The sequence below is a fragment of the Poecilia formosa genome, unplaced genomic scaffold, assembly GCF_000485575.1.
Source record: "Poecilia formosa unplaced genomic scaffold, Poecilia_formosa-5.1.2 Scaffold35, whole genome shotgun sequence".
NCBI lineage: Eukaryota > Metazoa > Chordata > Actinopteri > Cyprinodontiformes > Poeciliidae > Poecilia > Poecilia formosa.
Window position 1 is genome coordinate 3,154,469 of NW_006799974.1, and position 22,287 is coordinate 3,176,755.

A 22,287-nucleotide genomic window follows, 5' to 3' on the forward strand; every position below is an offset into this window, starting at 1 on the left:
GATTTATTACAGAAATAACTACTTTCCACAAAAACACCGCCATATAACTGTTTCCTTGTTATGGCACGTAACTGGAAACACCCTTTTTTTTTATAATTTAGAAATAAATTGTAAAATACTCACATTGGTAAATGTTTTTTTTTTTATTTTTTAACCAATGTGTTTTTCTCTGTACTACAAATTGATAACTAGCATAATCCAATATAAGTCGGCATTGAAAAAAGTTTTTGTGCAGGAAATACAGCCTTACTTTGGGTGCCTGTACAGTGTCTGCCTGCTATATTTCTGTCTGATTATATCCTGACTGGACTTCTTCTCTTTCTGTCTTCAAATAGTTGACCGGGGCTGATGTAACAGGGGAACACCGTGGGTTTGTGGATGGTGTTATTCACGTTTTAGCTGTTAGCAGTGGAACATAATCTCCCTCTAGTCAGCTCGCATTAGTCTCCATGATCCGCACCAGCCCAATATGTGCAGTGAATGCAATGGGGCCAGCTGGGGTAATTTAGTATGTCAGTCAGCTCAGGAGGCTGGTAAAATGAGTAAATGGCTGAATACAATTTATATGTAGAGTATTCTGATTATTATGGTTCTCAGAATGGAATACATTCTCTCTTTTGAAACTTTTTTCTTTTCCTTCTACATTGTGTGAATCCCCCAGATAGACATTGAAGTGAACAGAAGCCTTTAAAACTGACTGCTCTATGATTATATTAAGAGTGTGAGAGGGAGCGAGGAAAAAGGAGGAGGGAGGAGATCTGATGCCCAAGCACTAAGTATATATAATTGCTTCTTGACACACTGGCCAAATTCTGCAGTGCCAGGATCTGAACGAAGATGATTAACGGCTGTCCTGGTGGGTGGGCACTACAGGTCGTTCAGGGCCTTTGGTTTCCATAGTGATACTAGTCTAAAGGCCATATATTGCATAGTGAACATCCCCATGGTCCACATATTATCAAACTACAATTATAACTTGCATCAAGAGCATTGACAGGGCAATGCACAATTCTTCTATTTATCTGCCGAGCATTCATTCCACTTTTTTTTTCCTCTCAATTGTTCACCTCTGCTTTTCTTAAACGGTCCTCCCTTGCCAGTGAGAAGATAAAAAGTGAGAAATCTTGCATTATGTGAATAATTGATGTGTGGGTTCTCCTCACACCATCATTACAGTGCAGCATTCAGTGTAAGAGGTGAAGGTAAGATCATATTTCTGACACAGAGCTTGAGGCACTAGAAACTGTGTTGGTTTTTCACAAGGTATTATGCAGTATGCATTACAGGTTCACATCACTGCATGACAGGGAACGGAATGAAATATAATCACTGATGCAAGCATAGAGACACGCCATCGCATCTGTAGAGTCGTAATTATGATCTGTTCGTTTCTTTGTCAAAGTTGAATGATTTTAACTGGAACTATTTGAGATGGCCTGATGCAATGACACCCATGCACCAGCCAATTTATTAGCTACACCTGTTTAATTTCTTGTCAACACAAACAGAAAATTGATTTGATCACATGGCATTATCAAGGAATCTAAACGTAGTGAAAACATTGCTACACCAATGTAGAAGAAAGGGCATTAGAGTGACTTTGAGTCTACTAGGGCTGTTTGTGGGGTACAGGCCAGTCAGAGCATTTCAGAAACAGCTACTCTGCGGAGATTTTTACTTGCAGAAAACTGTTATAAATGAAAATATCCATTGGATAGCCATTGTATGGACCAAAATGCCTTGTTAAGGACCAAGGAAAATAGGGAGAAGAGAATGACTAGACAACATTAATTTGGATAAGGTTTACCAAACACCATATTTAAATTCACAACAGGATGTCGCTGCCGGGATGCGCATGAACTTCAGAGAACATGTTGGGTGCCACCCTGGTCAGCTAAAACAGCAAAGTGAGGCTACAGCTTAGACATACTAACCAAAATTGTATTAATAATTAATAATTTGGAAAGTGTTCACTCATCTCATAAGTCTCAATTTTAGGTCTAATCTGGTGTCACCTGCTAAAAAACACTTTTTGCTTCGTACAGTCTGGGTTCTCTGGGCTGTGGAGACCTGATTACTTCCTGGAGGTGTGGACTCTGTGTTGGGGTTTTAAATTTTACCCAATTGCTAACATTTGCCAGTGACGTATGGAATGCGGCAGTTCAATGCTAAGGAGCTTACCGGTAATTTCCTGCACTGTAAACAACCATCCTCCACTGCAAAAATTGCGAAACTGCACAGGAATGCAATAGCCAGACTAAATCAGATGTAAAGAGCATACAAAAGATGGATCTATCTTTTGTATGCCTTAGCTCTTCATGCCTTGCATGAAGAGCTAAGGTGCTGTAATCATGTGTGGGATGGATATTTTTTGAGCCCCTTAGTAGCATGAGCATTTTTTAAATGCCACAGCCTACTTTAGTATTACTGCTGACCATGTCCATCCCATTAAGACCACAATGTCCGTTTTTTTTATATATAACTGCTACTCCTAGCAAGTCTATCCATTGTGTCACAAAGATCAGATTATTTCAAACTGGTTTCTTGAATATGACAATGTGTTCACTCTACTCCCATTGTGTCCACAGTTGCCAGATCTAAATCCAGTAGAGCACCTCTGGGATGTGGTGGAACGGGAGATTTGCATCAGGGATGTACAGTCAAGAAATCTGCCTCAACTGTGTGATGTAAGCAACTGCTGTCATGTAAATAAGGAGAAAAATCTCAGAGGAATGTTTCCGAGACATTGTTGAATCTTTACCATTGCAGTTCTGGAGGCAAAATGGACTCTAACTCAGTACTGGCAAGGTGCATCTAATAAAATAATAGAGCTTCTATGGTCCATTCATAAACATGCACATGTCTGTAAACATAAAAAGATAACACATGCAGAGAGGGTTTTGGTAGAGTTCATTCACCCCTGACAAAATGAGCTTGCACCGCAACTTGTTCCTGCCAATTCTGAAATAACTTAAATCTTGCATCTCATTTTGTTACTAGAAGAGAGTGCCTTGTAAAGTGAAGTGCGGAAGACCCTTTCCAAACACCCTAGTACTTGAAAGCACTTTGCCCTGGTGGTCTTGGATAAAATGCCTACCAACTTCCATGAGTAGAGTCATTCTGCAACTAAAAAAAGGCAACAGAACTTGCACATCTTGGTGAATAATTATGCATGATAAAAGTGAATCTGTCAAGCTTCAGAACTAGATGATCAATATGTAGCAATTTAGCTGAGGTTTAAGCATCACGACTGTTGGTGGTTACTGAGGCATCTTTCTGTAGACCAGCATTCATGCGCTTATACATTAAAGTGCACTGACACACACATATTCAATCAATCCCCCTCTCTGACATACAAGTACACATAGACACAAGCACAAAAGTCAGCTGAGGTAAATGTGATCTCAAAAGACAAGCAGCAACAACCCACGGCTCCGTCGCAATGCCTGGGGTTGCATTGGTGGCTATCGTCAAGCAAATAATGCTTTGTGACTGAAAAAAAAAAAGCCAATCCAAAGGTCATTTGTGACCTCTGGGACCAGTACTGTGCAGCATCTGTCACTAGCAAACAGCACATGTCTGTGTCAAATGGCAAAAGGTATGCAGTGCAGTCATCCTGCCATGTAATAAAGGCAGTGGGGCCTATATATATCTAGCGTCCCTGTCACAACCGCATTAACAATCCTCTGCACTACGCTGGCTTATCGGCAGAACATTCAACATGTCGCGCTGTACACATGACTGGATTGGTAGGTTGGAGCTCGTAATGGCATGGCCTGCACTATGCAAACACTTCAAATTGTACACACATCTTTCAGGTCTCACTTGAAATGTTATAAGGATAAATATGACCCAATTCATTTTTTTTTTTTATATTCAGTCTATTCCAAATGAGCTTCAAAAAAGTTGTGAATGGGTTGCCGTTACACGGCATTTCCTTCATCTTATCAGCACCAAACTACTCTGCAGTGTTGATGCCACTTTCACCCACTCAAACACAGAAGGGCAAGAGAGCTGCCATTAAAGATGGAGGTATGCTGTTGGGAACAACTTCAGGTTAAGTGTCTTTCCCACAGATGGCACTGGACTGAAAAGGGATCCCTGTGATTTGCTGACAGCCTACTCCTTTTCCTTTGACCAGTGCTAATGATTAAATTATATGATTATCATCTGTGAATACTTGTCTGCTGTCAAATGACAGAAAACCTTAAAATTGTTGAAGAATATTCACAGATTTTAACACTCTTTTGCAGGACATATATTTTTTTCGGGAAGACTCACCATTTACACAACAATGGCTAATAGCATCAGAGGCTTAGGGGAAATTGATGTAAGATAACGCGTAATACATATTTCGCTCTAAGCCAATTTGCAATGCCCATGTATCTGCATCAGACTACACATCTGTGTGGAACAAATCAATAATATTCCATTTCTAATCAAATTCCTCTTTTTGAATGGTGAAATCTGATCTACATGGACACACTTGCAAATCAGATACCCCAACGGCTGCATTAGAAATAGATACAGAGACATTTCTGGTTTTATTTGAATTTATTCTATGGTTAAACTGTGAAGAAAATGCATACTTATTTATTACCTTAGATTTCTCATGAAGTGTAATTGAGGAAGAATTGTACATTACATGTTCAAGGTGTGGGGCCTTCCAAATATCTTTTGGGAGGGGGGCAAATGGAGTTACAACATAAAGAAAAATAAATTGGAAATGGTAAATGCCAAGATTTAGTGAACTTCAGCAAACTTGTGCCAAATACAAAATAGACAGATTTTTGGTACCTGAAGCTATAGTGAAGGCCATGTAAAACATTAAAGAAAAGAAAATAGACCTTTCTTATTAAAGTTGTGATTTTCGAGATGAAGATGCTCCACTGTCACCGTGTTGTCTGCAGAGCTTTAGGAGTTTTTTTTAATTTTATTTATATTTTTTTAAACAGGAGGGTAAATGAACTACAGTCACCGCAGTAGATAGTTCACAGCAAATGACAAGGTAACTAAATCACTGCATCATGTGGTGCTACACATATCTAAAGCATGTAAACCCCACAACATCAGTGAAACGTGTGAATGGAACATCAAGTGTAGCAAGTTTAAGAAGGTTTACAATGAGGAAATGATAGCAAAAAGTATTTTTTTTTTTGTGGTGGTAGGGGAGTTAAGCACAGTTATCTATTTGCTCTCTGTAGGAGGGCAACCTTTCCCATACTTTAAAAATCTCTTTTACAGTAAATTTCTTTTACAAATCTCCTGCACTATAGACTCATTTCTCTCTTGCTGCCTATCCTTGAAATTCTCACACTTGCCACCACGTCTCGGCCCCACATCCTGCTAAACCAATCAGGGATTTGAAGTCTTCACTTCCAATCAATTACCACCCAAATCAGTGCAGAACCCTTTGATATAGAATCATTTGTCAAATCAGTGCAGATGGCTGAGGGCAGGTACCCCTGTGCCATAGGCCATATCCATGTGGAAATCAGTGCATAGCTTTGGCTCTCCTCACACTCCCCAACCTATTAAAGGGACGTCTTTGTGTGCTCCAGAATTACCGTCCAGCTGCCTGGATAGCTAATGTATAAGCATCTTAGCTTGTCCAGGAACTAATACCTGAATTAAATTCAGAATATTTTCAAGAAGGCCAAAATCAGATTTTTGTACAGATCCTGCTTAAATTGATGGCATAAAAGCTACCCAAGGTGCAATTTCAAAATATATGACTATCACTTTTGACATGTTAGGATGGAATATACCTTAGTGTTAAAGTCGGCACAATGAAGCAAAAAAATAGCCTGAAACATTTTCAAACATGGTGTAAAAAAAAAAAAAACAACTGAACTTAAATGGATAACTTCACAACTCTTAAAATCAATACCAAAACTACCACTATGATACTGAGGAAAGAAGTTTATCAATGCTAGTCAATACTGTTAATATGGGTGGATGATAGATCATGCAACCAAGATGAAACAATATAGGAAGGTGGCTTTAAGAAGTTAGATATGATTTAAGCAATCTTTGGGGGAAAACTAAAAATATGTCATAAGCTCAGAATCCCCACAATCATAATCTTGTACAACGGTATCTTCTGTGCATTATTGATTTTGTTTCCACTAGCAACCAAAGATGGTGCTATTTTCCTTCATATATTATCGTCTTTAATAAACACACACATTTGTGTTTATTTAATGGATATATGTTTTAAAATAAAACACGAGTTGATGAAGAGGCAGGCGTTATGAATGACGTAAGCTGAATGGTATACTTTTTAAATGTTTTATTGTTTTTTGGAACACTTGTATCTGCTGTACTTGGTTAACAAGCAGATTCCAGCAAAACAATTATTGCTATTCCTCATAAGGTCAAAATTTCCCTGACAAGTTATATTTTACCACATGGAATATTTAACAGAAATTAGCCTACTGTGATCCTGAGACGTGAGTGACAGCTTAGTCCAGGACACTGCTAGCACTGAATATATTTGCTAGGACTGCAGTGATTATATCAACAAATTCACTGTCAAATATGCTGACAAAATACTAAATCCAGACACTATTTCTTCAAATAAGTAATTACACTGCCTGATATGCATACATCATTGACACGCACAGTGTTTATACACAGGGAAATCAGTGTGCACACAAACCCTTAGATGCATATAATTATTTTTTGTGTGTGGTTTCAAGAGATAAAGTCTTCTAACACGGCATCATAGTTTTATATTTTGAGACTTGAGGGAGACAAGACAGACATTTTTGCTGGTATTTGGACTCCGAGGACCAGTGTCCGCTCATTTCGTGGCTTGGATCAACAATCTTCTGCTCTTGGCAAATGCTGTGATCATCTCAAAACACTCACTAGTGTCCGGCCATCATTTTAGCTTTTTGCACAGTTAAAGGCATTTTTTTTTCTACCTCAGTTTACGATGTTGCCACTGCTATACTATCTGACAAGTTGGGTTTTTTTTGTTCCAAGCTGAGCACGCATTTTGGGAGTGATAATGCACAAAAGCTGCTTTACTACCTAGAGAATAAACAATAAAATGGTATGTGACTAAATATCTGGTCGTTACATATGTTATATCGCTCTAAAGTGAAAACAAGAAAAAAATAAAAGTGGAAAATAATAAATAAAAAGCAAAAAGAGAAAGTAAACCTTATAAATACTATACATTTTTATATTTAATTTATTGTATCTGTCTTTTTCTCCCTGTTCATCTAGTTTTTGTAGCCAAGTCTACAAAGATGATGAGAACGGGGGAATGTATGAGTTTGTTTTTTTTATGTTGCTTGACACGTTAGCCATTAGCTTGGAGTAAAAAGACAGAGCTACACAACAGGCTGGAGTGGCGCCTTGTTACAGTGTGAACAGATCGCGCTCTAAATACGCGGGTTGTGCTGGGAGAGTTGCTGCTCTGCATGAACAAGCTGTGTGAATCCGGAGAACACATCTTGTGACCTGATCATTTCAACGTATTGATCGCTTGCAGATGTGCTGTCAAAAGTAACATTTTCCTTTAGCCTAATTAAATAATCTTATTACTGCCATTTTATACCATTCAAATTGTTCCATTTCTGCCTGGAAATGTAGTAAATTCACTTTAGTGTTCTTGCTCCTGACTTGTCCTGGCTTTTGTTATATCTAACCACAACAAAAGTGACAATCAAGAAGTTGGCGTTAAACCAGCACAGAACCGTAAGTGCAATGCTTTGTATGACACTTTTGTCATTTTGCATTGTTGGTCTGTTGTTTTGCTGCTGAATTGGTTCTGGAGGATTATTATTTTAAGAAGAAAAAAAAAATATGACTTTGCTCTTTTGAGAGCAACCCTTTGTTTCACAACTGTTTGTAAAAGTAGTATGCATGAGACTATTGAGAAAGCTGCACAGTTTTCAGTTTAGCACAGATCCAAACTAACAAAGCTTTATGGTTGTTATAGAAACAGCCAAAACGCTTCGAGGTAAACCCAAGTCACACATTGTAATCATTAAGTGCTTCAGTCATGTTTTGCTTTTAATCCTATTTCACATAAACTATTTATTTAGGCAAAATGTATTTTAATAGCCGACTCATTTTGTCTTGGAATGATGCAGTGTTAACAGGCTGGTGGAAGGAGAGTCAGTTCAGCCATGATAGGATTTTGTCTCGTAATCCTATTTCTTTTGCATGACAGTTTGTTTGACTGCCAGGTTCTGATGATGGTGATTCTTAACTTGAAAATCTAAAGTACACTCCGTGGGTTTTATGAGTGTTATGCATAGAGTTGCATAGCTAGGGGTCAGCTGCACAGCAAGATCTTTTAGTAAGTTTACTTCTGGCCTTAATATAAATATTAGGTAATGTTAACATTAAATTATGAGAAGGTCAAGAGATCCTGATGTTAGATTCTCAAAAGAATCTACTTTAGCAATCATGTTTCTGGTTCAGCTAAACTCTACTCGTGGACTTTTAATCTTCCTCTGTGTGCATGCAGTTTTTCACTATAATTTACTTTAGTAGAAAAAAACCTGCAGGATACAAAGATATTTGGTGCTTTCACCATGGTTACAACATTTTTTCACAATTGTTTCTTGTGGGGGAAAAAAAGTAATGGGCAACTGCATACAGAATAATTGCAGAACTGACTGGCCACTATGACATTTTTTCAAGTAGATTCGATCATTTTACCAACCTTTTCGAATGTTAAATGATAAGTTTAAAGAAAAGGGTTGATGTATGTTGGTTTTATCTCCTTGCCTCTCCACACATCTGCAGAATTCACTAAGAACTTGACTTGTTTATTTCATAGGTCATATCAAAAACCGTCTGTGCACAGTTCTGTTACCTTTGGTAAGCATTCTGTCTCTGTCTGGACTGACACAGTGTGCATTTAAATGAATTGATGAGTGGGTTAATTTTCCCTTATTGGACGGGGACAGGGCTTTAAATTGAAATCGATCCTCGGAACCACAGATTTTGTGGGTTTTTTTTTTACTACTGCATCAGTGGAAAATCTAGGCAAAGCAAAACAAAACAATTTTTTCCCCTCTAGTCAACCTGAAGGTGTGGTTAGGAAATATTTTGATATTGGTTTATGTGTGTGATCCTATGATGTGGTCATTTCAAAATTACTGTAAGAACCATTAAGAAAGTATCACTGTTCATTTGAAATAATAAAAGTTCCATAAACAATATAAAAATTGAGCAATGTGAAAAAAAAAAAATCAGTTCTTTTTCTGTTGCTCGTTTTGTTTTCTTCAACTGTAACAGTGATTGCATCTAACAGGAGGACTAATCAGTCTTTTTTTTTCTCAGTATGTGTGTAGTAGAATATGAATGAGTAACAAATCCAACAAGTATTATGCCGGATGTCAGTCGCTTTTTCTTTCAAACTCCACTGGAGAGTGGCGATATGTTTGTTCTGTGTTCTCCAGCTCTCCTTCCAGAGTCAAAATAACTTTAATACGCTCCAGATCTGCGCAAAATAGGCCATATATGAAAATGTGTAACGTATAATAAGATATGTTATTGCATAATAGCTGTTTAATGCTAGACCATAATGAGCAGAAATTCTAAATCTTACATTATAAGCATAGAACATTCTTATGTTTTTTTTTAAACTTTGTATAATTTTCTTTGTTTCAGAAATGCAACCCTCAAAATTTCCACTTTAATCACTTTCTTCATAGATTTATTTAAATGTTTATTGGTATCAGATTTGATTTATTTTTAAGAATTTTAATTGAAAACAATGGTTAAAAAATAATTTAAGATACATATGATACAACTGATACATATGATCCACAGTTCAGAAGAAAGGAAAAAAAAAAAGACTTTGGTTTGGCCTCATTCTGTTTTTGCTTTTGTTATGCTTGGCCAATAATGATGAATACACTAAAAGAACAGCATTCTGATACGCTTCTGTGTGCATGTGATTAGTTTCTTTCTCTTTCATAATAGGTGTGCAGTTTGTACAGACATTAGTATTTTAATCTTTTTTTTTTAAATTTTAATAAATGCAGTATGAAGAAAAATCCATAGACAAATGGATACAAAAGAATAAATAACCAATAAGAAAAATGTAAAAATCAAACATTGTAAATAAGTAGCTTTAGAGTGTAAAATGTTTGAGTTATGAATGTAGCATTGATCATAAAAAACTAAAGATCCGTAGACGTGGTCTTGGAAGAAACTTTGTTGTAATGATTTTATTTATGAGCAAAGTTTTGTTCAATGCCTTCACGTTTCAATTATGTATCCTAGCTCTTATTTAATTCCCCCCTCCTCCCATTATAAATCAGTGCAGCGCTGTGTGCTGACACAGATGCCCCTCTTAGTTGTTTGTGCAAAAATAAAAGTCTCTGTTGTTTTCGATGCACATTCTTTTGGAATATGTTCTCATATCAAAACTGATGACTGTCTCTCTGACCCAAATTAAGAATGAATACCATTACTCAACACAGACCTGCAGACAAACCTGTTTAAAGCAATACTGCTTTAGGCAATCAATGTATTTGCCTTTGCATAATTATTTGGAAGCCAATTCCACAAATAGAAAAGTGTACATGTTCATTGGTTTCACAATGCACAACACTTGTTGGTAATAATCAATGTACACTTTCATCCCATAAACATTTCATTTCATGTATTTGTTGAGAAAATCCCAAAACATGCAAGGTTCATTCAAATCACTGAGATTTGAGACGGTACGAACAAGAGCCACCTCTTTCTTTTTATTTGACTGCAAAACACAAAGAATATTGGTTAAATTCATTCCAGATCTTTGAAATACCTTTCTGCAAGGGGAGAAAAAAAAAAAAGGGGGAAATTGAAATGATGACAGGAAATTTGAATTTTGAAATGATTATAACCATGTAAGCTCTCAAGGCAAGAACAAGTTGCATTGCTCAGGATATTTTTCTCGCCCTCTGCTTTTGCATATTTCACACAGGCAAAGTCTTTAGAGATGCAAGTCATACTGAGAGAATTTGACTGTGCATGCTAAAAAGGCATAAATACAAGAGGAAAAAAAAACATAACCAACAGATGACCTTATTATGCTCAGTATGTACCATGCAGTTTCGGTATTGCCTCTATTTGTCATTATTACCACCTGCTATAACTGTGAGTGGGAGGAATATCAATTTGACAAAGACGGCCTCTGACTAAATGTTAAGGAGGCCCCCTGTCACGTGAGACGCATCCCTACTGTTCTGAGTGGGTAGATGTAGCTGTGTTTTACTACTTATGGATATTCAATGGGAGAGCACAAAGCGGGTATTGCTGTAATAAGGCATTTACCAATGCAGAACAGTGCTGTGCACTGTGAGAACATATGTTAATGTGTTTGACTGCGGCCAGAGAAACAGCAAGATATTTGGGCAAAAGAAGAACACATGGGACAGACATCCCGCAGCATACATTTGCCTTGTACCAAAATATTTCTGGTGCACAGCGGTGGAAGAGGGGCTAAAATAACTCTGCCACTGAGGAGGACTTTGTTCTAATGATGAATCTCAATTTAGTAGGACAGGCCTACTTCGAAACGGACAGAAAAACTCAACACGTTTAATGTCGGTGTGTGATTCAAGCGGGAATACGTCTTCCTGTGTTCAGACCGTTTCTCATTTACCTCATTAGAAGTCGCCATTGTAAGAAAAGAAGAAGTAAGATGCGTTTTGAAATATTTTATTAGATATTAAGTAAGCTTAGATTAAAATGAATTTTCACAGACACAGATGATAAAATGTTTTGGGGAGTTAAAAATCTACTTTGGTACTGCTGGAACAGTGGAAGCTTGTGTGGGTTTGTGGTATTTTTAATCTACATAAATCTTGTTCTTTGTTTGCTTTGTTTTAAATATATATTTTAGGAACGCTGAATGTTACTGTGGATACAGTTTAGTGATAGAAATACTGAAATATATTATTTTAAAGTATTCCTGAAACTAAGTATGCATATTTTGAATACTTGTATTCACAATCCATCTGTCATATATTTGAATGTATAAGCAGCAGCTCTTTGTTTAAACAGATGTTTAAATGTTAAACAGATAACCATGTTGTTGTTGCAGTTTATTACTGTATGGCAGAAAACCATTATGCTGCCATTTTTTACTCCTATGACAATGCAGTCTTTGGCAAACTAAAGCGAATGCATTTGTGTCACAACCAGTCTCGCTGTTTAACATAAAAATCTTCTATTTTGGTTAGAAATACTGAAAAGATTGAAAAGTGGTGCACAGTGTTTAAAGCATTTGAGAATGAGCAGACATCTATAGAAAGTATATGAATTTTAAAATGTTTTGTTAAAACCTAAACTTTATCCCATCAACAAAATGTAAGTTCTGTGTACAATGATATACTGAGACAAAATAAACCCACATACTATGTTCTTCATGCAATCTACATGTACAATCAAGTATTGCAAATATTTATTAACTGTGAATTTAATCTTGTAATTTAGAAAAAAATGTCAGTTTAGTGCAGGAATTCATTAAACATGCAAATAAGGGTAATCCTAAATAAAACCTGTCAGCTTTGCATTCAAGAGCAGACTGTTATATTCAGCCATTATTAAACTATTATCACTTCATGTTGTTGTGTCCTCATTGGAATTTATAATGGGGCCACAGACATTTGGATTGTTAATTTTTCAGAGGCTTTGTGAAATCTTTATGCCTGTGGTAACATGTGAAAAATGACAGTGAATACATTTTGAGACCCAGATGACTTCCACTGAATAACATTACAGCTAACATCTGTGTGTTTAAATTGAAGACAGAAGCAACTCCCTCTCTGCAGGAGATCAGTCCCTTGGATGTTTCAGGAGTCATTAATCAGTATCATCATTGTGCTTTTTGTTTGTCACTGACTGACAGTGAGACAGACTCTTTGCTTCAAACACGAGCTTTGCGATTCAGTGTGCCACTGCACATCACAATCTATGGACAATACCTCTGTCAGTCTGTATGAAGAACACTGTCAGATATTTCAGTGGGAGACAGATCAAACAGATGAACAATTCACAGTGCTGCTGAATCTTGATAATGACGTTTTGACACATCAAGTGGGCTACCCACCCTCTTTTCCATATTTCCTCCTTGATAGTACACTTAGTGATCACTTTGTTCTGTGCACCTCCCTGTTTAATGCAGCTTTCTCCGCAGACACTGAGTCAAGCTGCTGTGACTCACTGTGTACACAGCCAGGACAAGTAGGGGTTGAGCAGTTCAAAAATTTCTGGTTAACTGAGCATGCAGTTTGACATCGTTGAAAAAGGTATTCATCTTTATTCCACTTACATAATGGCTTCATTTTCATTTATAACCAGATGTAAAACATTATCGGCAATGACAACACTTGCTTTGATGTTCAGCTTGTGCAAAACTGTTGAAACTCCTAATACGTATATACAGGGACAACATTTTGATTTGTGACATGTTAGTGTTTTTTTGTTTTTTAAATTATTATTACTTTTATTCAATTCGTAATTCAAATACTGGACAAAGATTTTGCTTTCATCCACGTTAATGTTTCATGTCGTAACAAATTTACCACAAACATTTACCCACAACAACTTCCGTCTCTGCCAGAGGAAGGAAATGGCTCATGATTCAACTAAGCTGATTCAGTTTAGCAATGGCATCATATGAGCAGGACTATTATCATCTGTTGTGATGATGAAAAGACGAGAGATGAATTCAATACATCCACACTAGATTGTCAAAAGTGTTAATCACCCTGATCTCCTAAGCTAGTCTCACCACTTAAAAAAGATCAAAGACAAGATCCCTAAAAAATAAATACAATAAAAGGAAAGACTAAATTTAAAACCTACAGAATCATTCAGAGGCGTTTGCACAGTAGTCTACTTTTTTTTTTTTTTTCTTTACAAGTTTTGAAAGATGCTCACCCTGCGGTCTCGGCATGATAAATCCCTGGACTAAGACCACGTCCACCGCTGTAATACTCCTGCTTGCTGGGGCGGGTGTATCAAAATGCTGACACTGAAGAACACCTTGTTCTTCTCTCAGAAACAATTTCATGAACCTGCATTATTTGACACCCTGAGAATAAGAATTTTGTTGGTCCCCCACTTGGCTAATTGGGCAACGGCAAAGGGTGTTCCATTCTAACAACATTTATTCTCCACTGGGATTCTCTGACATATATTTCTTTTTAGGATTATATTATATTTTTATTTAGGATACACAATTAAGTGGTTTATCCCTGTCACATCGTTTCTTTCAGGACAAATCGCTGGCTCACCTTCTCACAAGTTATTTTCTTAATCTTTTGAAGCTGTACATGTTACACAAGTAACTATCTTCACCAACATGGGAAGAGAGGCTAATTGTGACATGCCACAGCAAAACCAGTAACAAATAGCAAGTGCGTGAGCAGAGAAAATCTGAGCTGTTTCGAGATGCTTAGGGAACTCACAGCTGATTAACATGCTTTGTTTCGGAATTCACACACTTTTGTTATTGGTTTTGGCCAACAGGATAAAAGTCTGAAAGGAAGACATGGCTAATTTGCATTATCAGCACGTCACCATACCCTGCAGCAGTAATAGGCATGGGGTGTTTTAAACTTACAACCCAGAGTTTCTGAATCTGCAAATAACTCAAATTAACCTTTTTTTTGACAATTGTCCCTGGTTTTGTCATGACCAATCAGGTTTGTTTAATAGCACAATGCAATAGTTCTACTTATGTAAGAATTAACAATAAGTAAATGTGTTGTTGGACTTTTTTTTTTTTTGCGGTGCTATAATAATCGTGTTAATATGAATAAATCAAATAACTCAAAATGATACAGTAAATTTTGGATATTGCATTTCCATGTACTAGCTGTCATATATAGATGTTTCAAAATATTTGACTTTAATTATACTAATCTTAATACAAATGTGTTCTTTTTCTACATCAGAATAAACTAGGTATTAGAGGGCTGTTTTTGTTTTCGTCTAACGGTATATTTTAAATTATATGAATGCGCACCAAAATAAAGTGACACATTAACAGCCTTCTGGTGTGAGGCAGCAGTTTTGCTGCAGACTTCTGCCCCCAAGGAGGATGTTTGAGTACAATGATGGAGATTCAAGAATTCTCAGACATGCATGATAGAATCCAATAGAATCCAGGGTATAAATAAAATAAAATAAAAAATTATAAAGCTAAAAAAAAAACAAAAAAACAAAACAAGAAACAAAGATTTTACACAATATCCTCTTCTCCTGTTCTCCCACACACTTCAACATTTAATAATAGAGACACCAAACATAATTAGAAGTCATCCAGTATGAGTTTCTAACAGTACGATGGAAAAAAATACCACAATTTTCTGTATTTAGACAACAGCAAAACTGAATAACATAGTTGAATTGCTTTTAAAGAAGATGGCTTGCCACATAATTTATTTCAAGAGTGTTCCCTTGATAAGAAATATGGGTAGCACTCTTTTTAAGTTTATACAAAATTTGTTGGTGTTTTTGCAGCTAGAAATTTTTATATGATTTAATTTTGTCTATTCTGTAAAAGAGAGAAAAAGGTAGTGGGAACAGATGGAGAGGAGCAGGAGAAAACGACATCCATGCTGCACTTCCTCTGAGGTTTTATTAATGGGAAACAGGAACAGTGAGACTGAAAACTTTAGCAGTTTTAAGCATAGCTTTATAACATCTTGGTGTACCTTGATTGCAGTAACCAGCCTATGTCTAAACGTATCAGAAGAAAGTAGTTCACATAATCGATTGCTTTAAGAACAAGTTGAGATTTAAAAGTTTAGTCTTATGAATTAGGGGCAACATGGTTCAGTTTTACTTTTTCTTAGAAAGGACTAAGTGTTTATCCTTAATAATCACATGGAAGCCTGGATACAAGCAGTAAAAAAAATGTCACATTTTGATCGGTGCTCTGCATGTTTATATTAAGTTTTTCTCTATAAATACAGCAGTCGTTAGCCAGGCTCGACTCTTCATTCAGATGATGTCGTGTTTTCAAGATGAGTCCACAAAATTTCTTTAGTTTCCTCCAATGACGCGTGTACTGCCCCATATCAGAGTCCAATAAAACATGTTAGTGATGAAGTGAAATGAAATGTTCACAGAATAGGAAAATCTAGAAAACATTTATCAATAAATGAAAAAAAAAGAAAGAAACTACATCTCCTCAATTTCAGAATGCTTCAAAAAAGGAGGAAAATAACATAGAGCTGAATAAAGGTTCTGCATGATATTACCCTTGATGTACCTAATAAAACTGTCAATGAAGATATTTACAATACTGCTAAAGGACTACGGTTCAGTCAGTTGCCGCTGGCTGAAATATTCATTCCCTTACTTGGCTTCTTAACTTTGAAACCATGACATCCTAAATTTGCATAGTGGTAAAGATCAATGTAGCTCTTAGAGAATTCTGTGGCACTTATTCAAAACAGTTCCCCTTTTCTCCCCCTGTGTAGTCTGTAGCAAAAAAGGGTGAACAGGCAGTGAGTGATGTGGGTAAAGAAAGTCAGACGCCTCCTTAGTCGTAGTCAGTCTCAGAGGATTTTGTCATGTTCCTTCACTTGGTAAAGTACCAGCAACTCACCCCACATCACTACTGAGTCAGTGCCTGTTTTTCACTATTTGATGCTGTTTGATGTCTGGTGAGATGTGAAACATTAATAGTAAGGCAAAAAAAAAAAAAATCTGTAAGACGAGTGTGGAGTTTTAAATCCTCTTTTAGCGCATGAGTGACTTAGGGTAGGTGATAATTGTTGAGTTAGATGTCACTGTGTTATGAAGGATGTCCTTCAAGCTGTTTCCTGATTTTCAGGGGACAGCTTGACAAACCTCACTTTGAATTTGGCTGAAAGCATGTCTAATTGAATTTTGATACGTAATTAAATCAAGCAATAAATCAGCCCAGATCCCACTGCAACTGACAATTCAAGACTCCTGAGCACCAAAAGCTAATTATGATGAAGTTATTATCTCGGCCAAAGGGAGTTCTCTGAATTGCTTCCACCCTGTATTGTGTGCCTTCGCTAGTAGTACATACTCAACCTTGAAGAAAGGGCAACTCTCGCATGATAGGACTGACGGATCCCATAAAAGTCGCCTGCGTGGTTTGCAATGTGTCCTGGCCGACACGCCATCCCACCCCAAAGCAGGTGATTTCTTTGGCGCTGAGAAAAGGGGAATTTTTACGGCGTCACATGTTGGCGCACCAAGGCGAAAAATAATCGTATCTGTTTGTTGGGAGCAATTAGGGCTGGGTGTAATTTCTGTCAATAATCCCTCGATGTGTAGGAAGTGGCTATATTGATTTACCATGGATTTAGAGCCTCATCCTCATCATCTGCTTCCCAGTCTCATATGGTTAATCAATTACATCCCCTGTGATTTGAGCATGCCTTCAGACGCTGTACTCGGCGCATGTAATCTCTTGACATAGGGTATTAAATGAAGTCTAATTATAACTTTGCAGCTATGTGCCACATCACACTGTTTTAATACCTTCGCTAAGAAGACAAATTGGTGCGTCAGTAAATCAAGGTGTTTCACTTTGATTCAGTACTGAGTAACATTTAAGTTTCTTGCTAAGGCCATCACGTGATCCTTGTAAATAAATATGCATGAAAGAATAAAATACGTTTTAATGATCTTTCTGCATGAGAGAAGTCCTGAGTATTTGAGGAGGGGAAGAAGGTCTAATTTTCCACACCTGCCTAGACAACCTCACTAGAGCTGTCTGGTATGGCTTCATGAATGAAAAGTCCCATACAACAATTACTGGAGCAGTCGTCTACTACATAATGACGAGTAAAGTGAAGGTAGATGATATTTTTCTTATTTTTTCCCCCTTTTTCTCTTTTGTCCTCTTCTATATTCCCTTTGTTTTTAAATTCTCCCAATTTGTTGGACCAATTGAAACAGCAAAAGGTTAGATTGTGGAGTAATTAACAGCAGCTGGACTAATGAAATCAGTAGAGGATGGTGCACTGGGAGGATCAATACCTCACTAAGAGTGAAACAAGAAAGAGGGTTGTCCAGGGCAAAAACGTATACACAAACCACTTAATAATAATAAACTGATGAAAAGGCAACAATATGTCTACTTGTAAATCAAATCTGGTCTGGACACAGTGACATTATCGGCATCTTGTAATTCTGTTGGAGGAAAATTAGTGTCTGTGCTCGCTCAAGAAGTTTACAGGATTTACACTGCTCTCTGTGGTTTGCTGAAAGGGTTTTCCTTTATTGAATGTCAATAGGAACATCAATACACTCTGGACAACAACACCAATGCAGAGGTAAATGGGTATTCTATTTATCTGAGGCTACTCTTAAGTATATTGAAGACTTTATTAGCCCCTTTTGATGAGGAGGTGTTTTGTTTTGCAACAGTTTTATCACTGTGTCTGAGACAGGCTGCGCTTGCCAGAAGAACTGGGGATGCAAAACCTGATTTCTGCTGTGTGCTTCTTGGCCGAGGCATTACCGTTTCTTGTTTCTGTGCAACATGGCACACACATCCAAGGTTTCCACTATTTTATTATGCATGCGTATGTCTGAATTTGTTTTGATTGTGTTGTGGCTCGCCTGGCAATTGTCACTTTGCTCCGATTGATAGAATTCAGACGCATCTTTCCTCATCTGCAGGGAAATCTCTTGACAGCCAACCCATGTGTTTTTCCACAACCTTCTATAAACAAATTAGGTGGTAAACTGTGGCTGCATTGACATTTCGGCATAATGAAGTCTAACAAGTCCTTCTCGTCTATTATTTTTGCAAACTTTGTGCAGCGGGGAAGCTGAAATACAGAAGATTCTGGTGAAAATAACCAATGAACCATGAGGAGAAAGTCAAAACAAATTCAGCAAGTCAAGAAACCATAGCCGATAAGGTCTTTGCTATGCTTCGTGCATGCATCAACTTTCAAAGGTATTTACACTATCAAATAAACTGCTATGTAGGAGGCTGTAGAGACCGAAGCAGCAGATCTCATTATTTTTACAACTATTAGGAGCATAAGGACCCCAGGGAAGAAGAGGGTTTAATAGTAGAGCTTCAAGTTATTACATCATGAAAAATCTTTAAAGCATTTATTTTTTTCTTCTTTTTTACAACCAGCCCCTTACAATTTCACAAATCCTGTCATAACACAGGTGTACTTAGGTGAAATGAGGTAACATAACATGGCAACCATCTGGAAAGCACAGATGCGGTATGGGACTAAAGCAACAGAATAAAGCAGCAAAGCAAAGACCATGTAGAATCCAGTTTTCTTAAACTTTGACTCTAGGACTCATCTTGTAAAGGATAATAACTGATGTGGCATCTTAATAAAGATTTGGGTAAAATCCTGCCAATTTTCAAACCCAAAACTTTTCTCTAAAATGGACTGGGGGAGGATCTGTTTTTTTGAATCTGAATCATCTGCTAATAATTGTGTGTTATATATATTTTTTATCTTAATGCTGAAATGTTAGAATTGTTCTTAGAGTTTTGCTGTTGACTTTTATCTCACCTCATGAATAAGCTCCTGCGTATGGCTATAACACCCTGGACTATAATCAAAAAAGAAAAAAAAAAATTAAAACGGTCCTTTATGGTAGTGCTGAACCTTCAAATCAGATAGCAGCAAGTGCCAACACTGGGGGTGTGCCCACATCCCACTCATGAAAAATGTAATAGAAAATGGTTTGTAGCACAAATGACAAGAACCTTTTTTTAATGGTAGAGCGTAAATTTCATGTGGTTGCATATTTCTCTGGGTGTTTTTGCGGTCTTCCTTTTTTCCTCCAGATCTCTCAGGTCTGATGATCTCTACTCTTCTACAAAGGTCCAGGCTGATACGCAGAGGTAATCTGCAGTTTTCAGATTAGGTGGTAGATCCAATTACCCCTGCATAATGGGAAGACTCTTACTATTGTTTTACTCCATCTTAAAACTAACCCATATACACTAGCTATTTTACTTAAAAACAGCTTTAGTAAGTAGTTCAATTTTATTGCCTTTACTTTTGACAAAGTAAAGTTCTTTTTAACTGACCTTTAAACAAATGTGATTTTCTTTTTTTTTCTTCTTCTTTTTAAATCTTTGATTTTCTTTTAAGCCAGAGAAAAGAATGTTGATTAAAATAATAAATTTTCACATAAACTGAGAAAATGTAGGTATCTTAGGGAGCGTATATTTTTATTTTTTATTTTTCTTTTAACCTTAGTAGCTTATCTATTATCCAGCAAATACGATTTTTTTATTTTTTTCCAGGGTGACTGGCACATTTTTAAATCTTTGACTCCTGCTTGAAGTGTGATTACTATGTTTGGACCACCTCACACAGTAACTGTTATAAAAATATAATAATCATGATAACTATTACAGTATGTTGCTATGCATACACTGATTCAGATACTTAAACAAATGAATGCTCCAGATGAATAACCAGGCTCTCTGACCCAATTCTCTCAGTTGGAACAGAAATGCATTTTGACATATTTTGATTCTTTTTATGCTCTAAATTTAAACTTAAATGTATACTGGGTGAGTCAGATTTATTAGCTCATATCCAATACTAAGCTGAAATATTTTTTTAATATCCTGGATATGAAAGCAGTGGGCTCATTGTCTTACATGCTGCATATCTAGTTTCCACAGTAAATGTAATATTAACTACCCCCACTCACCTACGCACTGTTGGATTGCACTTTTTTTTTTTTTTTTTTTTACTTTGCCTATGATTTTTGATTATTCTACCTCTATGGCAAACTGCCATGCTGTGACTCAGACCTTTACTGGTGAAGAGGAGTTGTTGCTGCACTTCCAGTTCACACTGGAACAACATCTGTGCTATAGTCTGTTCAGTCACCAGATTATTGCAGAAACGGAAATAATCGCTTCCACACACTTCTCATGACATGTAGTAATGCTACAGTACGTATCTGTTGCAGTGGATGTTCATTTTAGTCCCATCTACATTCAGTCTCATACATTGAGCAGCCAGAATATCTGAAAATTGTGATACATTTGGATAGAGAAACAGAGCACAATAAGGCCTGGTGTTTTTAATCAATTATTTATCCAATATTTTAATGATCAGAGTGCCTGGGGTGATCAAAGGCAGGGCTGGAGCTTCACTGCCTTTGCTCGCTAAGACATCTCTCTGTACTTTGATGTGGTTCACCAACAAATGCACTTATCCAAAGCATAACTCTCTCCCTGGGTTGGAACTGAGTGCTTTGAAACTACTAATTTCAGAGAAATACAACACAGAAAGACACAGAGAGAAGGTCACTGACCAACCAAAGCTAAGGTAGAAAAAGGAGATTTACACTTTATAGTCTCAAACAATCAGATGAACAACTGGTACTTTGAATGCCATCTAAATATGAAGCGACCATAGGTCAGCTTTTCAGATCCCTCATGTACGTTATCATATATTTAATTGGTTGGCAAAGTCTCTTAGATGAAATACATGTCAGTGGTGTTGAATAAAACATTAGTTAGATAGGGAATAACTGATGGTAGTTTCTAGTAAAAAATGGTGGTGTAAAAAGCCTGTCAAATGATGCAAATGAGAATTTCTCAGGTGGACTTGGCACATGCTCGTGTTTAATATGCAAAAAAGTAACAAACTTTGAAAAAGTCATTAATTTTGCAGTAAAAATATTGGCTGGTTAAGAATAGTTATTTGTTCTTATTATAACATTGATACGAGTAAGCAGTGGTGCTGTGGTGGCGCAGGGGCACAGCACAACCCACATATTGAGCCCTTGGTCCTCGTGGTCGAGGGTTCGATTCCCGGCCTGGTGACATTTGCCGCATGTCTTCCCTCTCTCTCATTGCCCTCTTATCTTAAAAAATAAAATAAGAGTAAGGAGTGATTCCTTACAGCCAGTGTTCTGTTTAGCATAGTGAAATGTGTTTTGAAACTTAACTATTTATTATTTTTGTCTTACCAATTTCAAGTTTGGAAATTTCTCGAACACGTCTGTCCTTGTGCAACCTTGTCTGTGTGCTTCAAGTAAATACATACATGAATACGAATTATAACCCAAGGATAAATGGAGCAGTAGAAGCAATGATGTCCAAACCCAGGCGGTGAGCAGAATGGAGAACTCAAAGACTTTATGCCAGTAGATTTGAGGGTTGTCTTCTAAAAGCACATTTCAATTCTAGACAGACGGATGAAAGATACTTTGTTAATTCCTTACAGGAAAATTCATGTATCCAGTAGACGCACACAGAAATGCATTCTGACATAAATGAATAACAGGTCTGTATTAAAAGTTATTTTGCAT

At 36.9% G+C, this 22,287-nt stretch overlaps 1 protein-coding gene across 4 annotated transcripts in view; it reads left to right on the forward strand.

Moving 5' to 3' along the window:
* pcdh11 (protocadherin 11) overlaps positions 1-22,287 on the forward strand; it is a 170,116-nt gene that overhangs the window by 72,312 nt on the left and 75,517 nt on the right. For 2 of the 4 annotated variants that reach the window (XM_007550385.2, XM_016670583.1), the window contains exon 5: positions 2,589-2,687. The exons of the other annotated variants lie outside the window; for them this stretch is intronic. In XM_007550385.2, coding sequence (XP_007550447.1) covers positions 2,589-2,687 — 99 coding nt within the window. The remainder of the gene's footprint in view (positions 1-2,588; positions 2,688-22,287) is intronic. 4 annotated transcript variants of the gene reach the window in all.